Raw genomic sequence first — 10,000 nt, 5'->3', positions numbered from 1 at the left:
CCTACAATGGTAGGTACAGGAAATCCCTTAAATTTAATTTTTTGTAAGGACGGTGCCACCATTGTATGACTATTCAGGCTATTGGAATATGAAATTACTATAGGGGGTAAGACCATGCAATTTCTGGAGATAATCAGGTTTCTTTTTTGAAAAAGTGAACACCTGTATTTTTTTTGCTTAAACAAAGAAACATGAGTGTTTTTCACAGTTTTTATCGGTACAAACGTTAACTTACAGTGATACTACACACCAAAACGTCTAACGTCTAATAAGGTATTATATCCCACCGCTTTATTTTATTCATATTTTTTAATATAATAATAAAGTTGGAAAAGCGAAGGAAATAACAAGCGGTGTGTGACAGATCTTTCATAATGCATGCGTCTGATTGTTTTTTCTACAGTACAAAAAAACCAATTGTCCAAATAACCATACAATATCACAACATATTTGTACTCCATTTCAGCGTGATCTGTACGCTAATTAGTGCAGTTGGATAATAATGCATATTAGTGATCAGTTTTCAGGTATTCATCATCTTTTCACTACAATGTAATTCCAAAAGGTCTTTGCTTACCATTGACATTAACTGACACGTTTGAACTCACTGCTGTCCCAAGAGAGTTGTTCACCATACACTTATAGACAAATACCCCTCCAACTGTCATTGTTTTCTTCCAAACTCCAGTACTGCTAATGACACCTATCATAACGTTATTCTCATAAAGCTGATAATTTAGTTCCATGGGGTTTGCAGTTTCAGCTGAGCAATTGAAAGAGATGGTTGTTCCATTACAGACTTCTTCTTTACCCACGTGTAACTGGATACCCTCTGGTGGGTCTATGATGAACACCAAAAAATGTTAGTACACTTCTGTGACTACATGTACACAACTTAACTGTAAAAATATCATAATTAGGTGAAGTACAATTGTTTGGGTAAGTATAGTCCAGCGAGAGACTGTTTTAAACGACATTTGACTGACCTTTCGACAACCTGAGTGAAATTAATGTAAATATCAAATAATAGCCACAGTTTGTTACTTTTTTGTGCAATATTTTTTCCCGTCTTTTATCTTGTCTTTTTTTTTTCCTTTTTGGTCATAATACACTGTATTTTAGTCAGTGCTATCCTCGTAGTTACTTATCAGCTTACATAATGAATTTTGTCCCAGAATTATGACCATACATGAAATTAATAATAAAGAAGTCAAACAAAAACTGCGGATATGAAATCAAGTGAAGCTATAATTCTCGCAGTTATAAACGGTATTTTTCAATTGCGCAAAGAAGCCTGAAAAATTCAGGACTTTCACGGGGTTTGAACCTGTGACCTCGCGATACCGGTGCGACGCTCTAACCAGCTGAGCTGTGAAGCAACTGACGTTAGGAGCTGGTCTTTTGTGGGTTCCAATGTTCCCGTGAGGAATGAATCAACGATGAAGTGATATATGAAATGGATCATATATGAACTGCGGATATGAAAGAAAAGAGGCCTGAAAAATTCAGGCGAGGTCCAGAGGTTCAAACACCGTTGGAGTCATGAATTTTTCAGGCTTCTTTCAGCAATTGTAAAAATTGTGTTCATAACTGCGAGGATCATAGCTTCACTTGATTTCATACCCGCAGTTCATATATGAGCCATTTCATGCATCATTTCATCGTTTACTACCAATGTACAAGGAAGTACTTTGGTTAGACCTCTACCTACAGTGGTAGGTACAGGAGATCCCTTTAATTTAATTTTTTGTGAGGACGGTGCCACAAGGGTATGACTACGCAGGCTATTGGAACGTAAAATGACAATAGCGGGTATAACCATGCATTCTCTGGAGATAATCAGGTTTCTTTGCTGAAAAAGGGAACACCTAGAATTTTTTTCCGTGAACAAAGAAACATGGGTTTTTTCACAGTTTTTATCGGTACAAACGTTAACTTACAATGATACTACACACCAAAACATCTAACGTCTAATAAGTCATTATATCCTACCGCTTTATGTTATTCATATTTTTTAAATATAACAATAAAGTTGGAAAAGCGAAGGAAATAAACAAGCAGTATGTGACAGATCTTCCATAATGCATGCGTCTGATTGTTTTTTCTACAGTACAAAAAAACCAATTGTCCAAATAACCATACAATATCACAACATATTTGTACTCCATTTGAGAGTGATTTGTACACTACTTAGTGCAAATGGATAATAATGCATATTAGTGATCAGTTTTCAGGTATTTCATCATCTTTTCACTACAATGTAATTCCAAAAGGTCTTTGCTTACCATTAACATTAACAGACACAGCTGAACTCACAGCTGTCCCAACAGAGTTGTTCACCATACACTTATAGACAAATACTCCTCGAACTGTCATTGTTTTGTTCCAAACTCCAGTACTGCTAATGGCACCTATCATAACGTTATTCTCATAAAGCTGATAATTTAGTTCCATGGGGTTCGCAGTTTCAGCTGAGCAATTGAAAGAGATGGTTGTTCCATTACAGACTTCTTCTTTACCCACGTGTAACTGGATACCCTCTGGTGGGTCTATGATGAACACCAAAAAATGTTAGTACACTTCTCGGACTACGTGAACACAACTTAACTGTAAAAATATCATAATTAGGTGAGGTACAATCGTTTGGGTAAGTATCGTCCTGCGAGAGACTGTTTAGGACGACATTTGACTGACCTTTCGTCAACCTGAGTGAAATTAATGTAATTATCAAATAATAGCCACAGTTTGTTACTTTTTTTGTCTTTTTTTTTCTTTTTTGGTCATAATATATACACTGTTGTTTGGTCAGTGCTATCCTTGTAGTTACTTATCAGCTCATCCTGCGGATATGAGATCAAGTCAATTGCGCAAAGAAGCCTGAAAAATTCAGGACTTCAACGGGGTTTGAACCTGTGACCTCGCGATATCGGTGCGACGCTCTAACCAACTGAGCTACGAAGCCACTGACGTTGGTAGCTGGTCTTTTGTGGATTCCAATGTTCCCGTGAGGAATGAATCAACGATGAAATGATATATGAAATGGATCACATATAAAAGCAAGTGCATGAAATGAAAATGTAAGTTTAAACACGTTACATCTAACTTTCCAAGTTACTACCAATGAATGAACGATGAAATGGACCATATATGAATTTTTCAGGCTTCTTTGCGCAATTGAAAAAGTTGCGTTCATAACTGCGAGGATCATAGCTTCACTTGTTTTCATATCCGCAGTTCATATATGATCCATTTCAGATATCATTTCATCGTTCATTCATTCCTCACGGGAACAGTGGACCCACAAATGACCAGATCTCAACTTCAGTGGCTTCATAGCTCAGTTGGTTAGAGGGTCGCACCAGTATCGCGAGGTCACAGGTTCAAACCCCGTTGAAGTCCTGAATTTTTCAGGCTTCTTCGTGCAATTGCAATTGCGTTCATAACTGCGAGGATCATAGCTTCACTTGGTCAAAAACTTTAAATGAAATGACTCCCACAGGCAAAATTTCTATCAGAGTTAGACTTGTGGCTTTTGATGTCTATTGCTAACTAACTACTTTCCTACTGTACAATGTACTTATTATGTTTGCTACAATCACTTTTTTTGATAGACGAAGATAACTTACACTGTACGTCAATTGTTGCAAACTCCGAAACATTTCCACATGGATTCGTTGCTTCACATCTGTATTCTCCAGCTTCACTCCTACTAATATTTCCGAAAACTAACCCAGTTCCATTTGTGCGCTCTCCATTACTAGTCTTGACCCAAAACACAGTTGGTGGGGGGATACCAGTTGCTGGACATGACAAATTCAAATTTCCTCCTTCGGTCATTACCTCATTGGAAATTGGTTCAATGAATGAAGCCACTGAAAGAACAGCCAAAAATCATTCATTTTTAATGTCCTCCTATTTAACAATAGGTGATTGTTTTAAGGTCACAGTTATTCAAGTAGAAGTGGAAAAGTCTGGTGTTGTATACATGTGCATCACCATCATCATCATGTTAATTTACTGTTAACTTTAATAGTAGTTATTAGTATTGAGACAAGAGTACGCATTACACATGCAAACATAGTACGTACATTGTATTATTAGCCAAGGGGCTTTTGACAAAAATGTCAGACCAAGAGCTTATTAAATTTAGAAACTAAAACTGATGTAGATAATCGTTAGTTGTTGCCCTTCAGCAGCATATTGAGAGCAATGATCCCACGTTCGGGTGAGGCCTAACACTACAGTGAAGTTTTTATACCCAATTATTCCATCAGAGGTCAACCCTAGTAATGGAATTGGGCCCACACAAGGACACAGAAAAACACTATACAAAAACAGTCCATCTTATGAGATCAAAGGCAAAGTTGACACGGTTGCTATGGTATCCTGCTTGCCCACTTCAATGCTTTCAAAAATCCAAGAATGATCTAAAACCAAGCAGCGCCATTGTCCGAGGAATGTCTGGAGCAGATCTTCAGAACTGCGGATTTCTGGACAGCAGTGTCACTTCCAATGACATCACTGCCAAATCAAGATTCTATGTCACCAAACAGGAATGTCTCTTCATTCTTGGTCTTGGATTCTGCAAAGAATTCAAACTTGTGACTACTGCACCCGTGTGCATACAACAAAACATATCTATGGAGCCATGCCATGTAGAGGCTGTACACATCACTGAAGAATCAGAGGCTGACCATGACAATCTTCAAAAGAAGTGGAAGAAACATCTGCCACTTGGAAAGAAAACAGTTGATCCTTTGGAGGACCTAAAGCAGATCTTTCCTGAGACCTTTGATGGCCAGGTTGGTCTCTTTGAAAGTGAGTTCAGCCTTAAACTCGCGCCAAAAGCAAAACCAGTTTAACTATTACCCCGTGCAGTACCCCAAAGCATCATGCCACAGCTAAAGAAGGAACTAGACAAAATGGAACAAGAAGAATCATCCGAGCCTGCCCAGAAACTACCGAGTTGGTACATAATCTGGTAACTGTTGTCAAAAACGATGGAGCCCTGCGACTGTGCCTTTACCCAAGAAACTTGAATAGGTACCTCATCCACTACACTGCATCTTGGGAAGATGTTCAGCATAGTTTCAAGATGCCAAGAGCGGGCACTGGACCAAACAACTTGATGAGCAAAGCCAGCTTCTCACAGCATTTAACACACCATTCAAGAAGTACTGCTTTGTTCGCTTGCCCTTTGGATTTTCAGCATCTTCTGAAATCTTCTGTGAGCATATGGATCGAATCCTAGCTGGCATTCCAGGAACATTCCCATGTGCAGATGATGTTAAAGTACAAAGGTCATCAGAGGAACGTCACAACATTCACTTGCTTGAGACTGTAGAAAAGGCAAGCAAAGCAGGACTCAAATTCAACCCTAACAAGTGCTTTATTAAGAAACAGCAGATCGAGTACTTTGGACGTATCATCAATCCACAAGGTATCCAGCCATGTCCAAAGAAACTGAAAGCCATCACAGCACTTGCTGCGCCAACCGATAAGCAAGAGCTACAAAGCTTGCTGGGAACTGTGAACTTTTTGTCTACATTCAGCCCAATTTGACAAAGAAGACCCATATCATGCGTAGCTTTCTGAAACGTAACAGCCACTTTGTACGCACCAGTGATATGGAAAAGGAACTGAACACCATCAAGAACGACTGTTGGCTATCCTATTTGCTTGCGAAAAGCTGCATAGCTATACTTTTGCGCGAAAAATCACAGTGCACATAGATCACAAGCCCCTGCAGGCCATCTTTCAGAAACCAGTTAGCTTGGCACCACCCAGATTGCAAAGAATGCTTTAACGTTTCTCCAAATATGACACCCAAGTGAAGTATGCTGGGTCCAAGAGTGTGTTCCTTGCTGACACTTTATCTCGGCTCGTTCAACCGGGAACAGCCAAGGAGATCCCTGGTTTAGACATCAACATTGCACAAGTCCTGAAGGTGGAGCCAACACGTCTTGAGTAGTATAGTAGTTGGGGGTACTAGCGCAAAATACACCAATTTGAATAAAACGAAGTTTAAATACGATTTTAACAAAGCGCAAAGATAACCAACTTGAAAACAACCAGAAACTAATTAATATGCATAAAATTTGCGTTGGATTTTGCGTTGAAATTTTAACCTAATTAATATGCGTAAAATTTTCCATTTGAAATTTGACCTTAGGATTTTGCGTTGGATTCAAAATTCACTAAAAAGTTAATCTATATGTTTTTTAAAAAATATATATTACCAAGCAAAAAACTACATGATTAAATATTTGCATAATCAATCAAATAAAACATGAAAGAATCACAAAGCATGACATTCTCGGAATAAAGAAAGGGAATTTTCCCGTGATCTTTAACCAATGAAAAGCTTCACATTTTTACTGCACAATTGTGAACTTTTTCAGTGAAACTTTTCAAATTTGTGAAATAATTTTGTGAAGTTGCATGCATGAAGTTTAAATATTTGCATAATCACCATAGCGTGTCATTTGATAAACTTTATAAGTAAACTTTACAAGTAGACTTTATAAGTAAAATTTATCATTCAGATTGTTTATGTGTATTGATTTTATAATGACCGTAAGCATATGATTTTATTCCTTCGTCTAATAAATATTGTTTGTCATCGAAGCATGACAATGACACGTTATTCAGCTCATAGCACAGGTAACCCAGGCTCACTGTGTGTAGGTAAATATACAGAACATATGAGGCGAAGTTTAGGTCTGAAAATTTGCTAGAAAATGGAAATAAAAATCGATAAAACTTGCCATGTGGTGAGCTGTTGTTGTCTTTAATACGTACACGAAGTTTCGGGAAAAATAGTCCCCGTTCACCTTCCTTCATAGTATAGTGACAAGGTAGGAGACGGAAGCCAGCTTATGGACTCCGATCGACCCAAAACAAGCACGATTTTTTTCGCGAAAATCGAATCCAGTCGCTAAATAAACACGCCAGGCTGGTGGAACATGAATTTCTCTAAACCATGAATCCACTGAAGCATCTCCAGGTAGCAACGCGAAGCCACCAGACTCCGTAAAACTTGTAAGTTAACCTGCTTAAATGGCGGCCAGAAAGCGTTGTACTCGCGAAGTGTCCAATTCAAAATGGCATTGAACTCTAGACGCCTGGTGACGAGTCTAATAAGTTCTGGAGGGAGCTATATAGATAAGTAAAGAAAAAATATTTTTAAATAAAAAATACAAAGTTTTGCTTTTATTATGTATTTTCTTTGAATATAATCAATTGTTTTTTCTTGTGTTTTATAAACTAAATTATTTGTTATTTCATTTAAAGTTATAATGAATGTCTGGTACAATTCATCCATTTCAAACAAATCAATATTGAAATCATGAAAACAATCACATATATATCAAAATTTATAATATAATAAAAGTAAAGAAAATATTTTTTTATATTTTAATTTGGAATTATTTCTGTTTTACGCTTAAATCGTACTCTTTTCTTTTTTTTTTTCCTTTCTTTGCATCTTTTCAAAGCATTAACATAACTAAAACAGCAATCATTTAAAACCTGAATAATTTCTTTAAATTTTTCATATATACAATATATTTAGATTTTAATTTATAAATTTTCTGTATCTGATGAAAAATATTCTCGAAAAAATGAAAAATAAAGCTCGAAAGTTTTTAACTGTATATATATAGCCAGTGAACGTTTTTTATAATAATTTTTTAATATGTTTTACCCTGGCTACGGTTCTTCTATTTTGAAAAATATTCTGTTTCATAAGTATTATCTGAATTAACATCGAAACTACATTGAGAATTATGAAAAAAGCTGTCATTTAAATCAAATCCATCTAATTGACTATCGCTTTGATAATCACTTTCAAACTGAGATGAATAAAAATCAATACTTGAATATTGTGAATCCATTTATATTATATTATTAGATCATTTTTTTTACGATATTTGCGATGATAATCTTATTTTCTTCATAGAGATCAAATATTGAACCACTATTTTGAATAACAATATCATAATTTTTAAAGTCATCAATTCCTTTCTCTGAAATATGGTTATTATTATTATTTTGACCAGGTCTATTAACTTTAATTAAAAGACCATGATGTTTTTTACCAATAATTCCTATTACTCTGTATTTCATTTGTATAATAATTCTATATATTTTATTTTTTAAATGTTAGTCAAATCTTTAATTGGTATCCAATAATTAAAATCATTGCTATATCCTTTCCAAGATACAAGAGCTCATTTATTCTTATAATCTCTTTTTATAACTCTACCCATTGTAAATTCATCTTGTTTGGCTTTTAATAATTCAGGCTCATAAAAACTTCCTTGTATCTTTTCATTGTTGAGATCCTTTATTTTGTAAGTAATTGGATTAGTGTATTTTACTTCATTGCTGACAAATATCTCTTCAGTCCAATTTGGTGTATAACCTTTATCGAAAGTCTTTCTTTTAAATTTGCTTATCCTGACTTTATCACCGATTTTAAATGTTGGTTATGATGATATTTGCTCCATATCACCATATGAATTAAAGTAAAGAATTCCTTCATTATTATTTTTACTAGCTTCTGTTGGTGTCATATTTATTGAACTATGTCTAGTGTTGTTATATTGTTTTAATATTTTAGGCAAAAAGTCTAAATATTGTTTATTTCCATGTATAGTAAACTGTTTCCATATTTTGCTTTTAATTGTGCGATTCCATCTTTCGACTACACTAGATTTTTCTTCAGTTTCTGTTGAATAGAGTGTTATTTTATTCTTAGCTAAGAGATCTTTTACATATTTGTTGTAAATCTCACTTCCTTTATCAGTCCACAAATATTCTGGTTTTCTACCATTTATGAAGATGATTTGAAATGCTTCTCTAATTGTCTCTCCTTGCTTATTTTTCAATGGTACAATCCATCCATATTTACAACAAACATCTATCAGCATAAGCAAATACTTGTATTCCTTGTTCCATATACTAAATTGCTGCATTTCAACTAAGTCTGCAGCCCATATTTCATCAATATGATTAACAATAACACGCCGCCAAGTAAATTTTCGTTTGATTGGTTTGTGTAGCTCATCAGCGAACTGTATCTGCCATTTTTTTTTTAACTCGACGGCTTTTTACGTTTTTTTTTTGCTTTTTAATACGAAGTCAGTGTTTTTGTTTTTGATTAATAACTGTTCTTGCTATTTGACCCCATTTAGGCATTTCACCATATGGAATTTCATCAAGTTGATTAACCATTATTCTATCACAATCACCTTTATTATCACCTATACTATAACAATTATCATGATGCATAGCGATTTCATCTACTTTACAAGATCGATTGATAATTGATATGTTCATTGTAATATAATTTCAGAATCCATTGTTTCCGGTAGACAAACTGATGTTTTATATCGTTTTTCAACAGATGGCCTTCCATTATAATTTCCATTTTGAAAGGAAGGTAGACGACTTTTATAGAGTAAAATTAATACAAACTTATTGAGACAAATCAGGATATATATAACAGATGCTTAGTTAATTTAAATGGCATACCTGTTTATTTGACATTGTTGTTAAAACAAGATGAAAATAATATACAATAACATATATATAGTCGTACTAGACAACAAATTGACACAAAAACAGGTTTAAAAGTGCTTTACAATATTGATACAGGACAAATAATTAATAATCAAAGCTTTCAACAAGGCGAAGGAATTTTTAGCAGCCTAGGATCGGTTGCAAAATCAACTGGTAAAAAATTAACAGGAAAAGTTGCAAAGGATCTTGCTACCAAAGCTGCTTCAAAAGCCATTGAAAAAGGATCATAGCAAATTGGTACAAAGGTTGGTCAAGTTGTTGGTGAAAAAATATATGATAAATTTGCAAATAAAAGCAAAAAACGATTGAACAACCACATGATAAAGGTGATAACATTATACAATTGTTGAAACATCATCCTGATAACAAAAAATATCAAAATGATGACAAAAAACAGTCAAAATCAACATTATCG

At 34.9% G+C, this 10,000-nt stretch overlaps 2 protein-coding genes across 2 annotated transcripts in view; both read right to left on the bottom strand.

Annotated features, from left to right (window-relative positions):
• The window catches only part of LOC138030708 (lachesin-like), a 73,488-nt gene that overhangs the window by 14,848 nt on the left and 48,640 nt on the right, over positions 1–10,000 (bottom strand). The gene's annotated exons all lie outside the window — the stretch shown is intronic.
• LOC138029500 (hemicentin-1-like) overlaps positions 1–10,000 on the bottom strand; it is a 62,570-nt gene that overhangs the window by 6,366 nt on the left and 46,204 nt on the right. The window contains exons 8-9 of the mRNA XM_068877220.1: positions 2,286–2,549; positions 578–841 (exon numbers count right to left, since the gene is read on the bottom strand). Of these exons, the coding sequence (XP_068733321.1) occupies positions 578–841; positions 2,286–2,549 (528 nt within the window). The remainder of the gene's footprint in view (positions 1–577; positions 842–2,285; positions 2,550–10,000) is intronic.

This window comes from Montipora capricornis, chromosome 13 (assembly GCF_036669925.1).
Source record: "Montipora capricornis isolate CH-2021 chromosome 13, ASM3666992v2, whole genome shotgun sequence".
Taxonomy (NCBI): Eukaryota; Metazoa; Cnidaria; class Anthozoa; order Scleractinia; family Acroporidae; genus Montipora; species Montipora capricornis.
The sequence above is the reverse complement of the archived record's forward strand: the minus strand, read 5'-3'. Positions and strand labels throughout refer to the sequence as shown.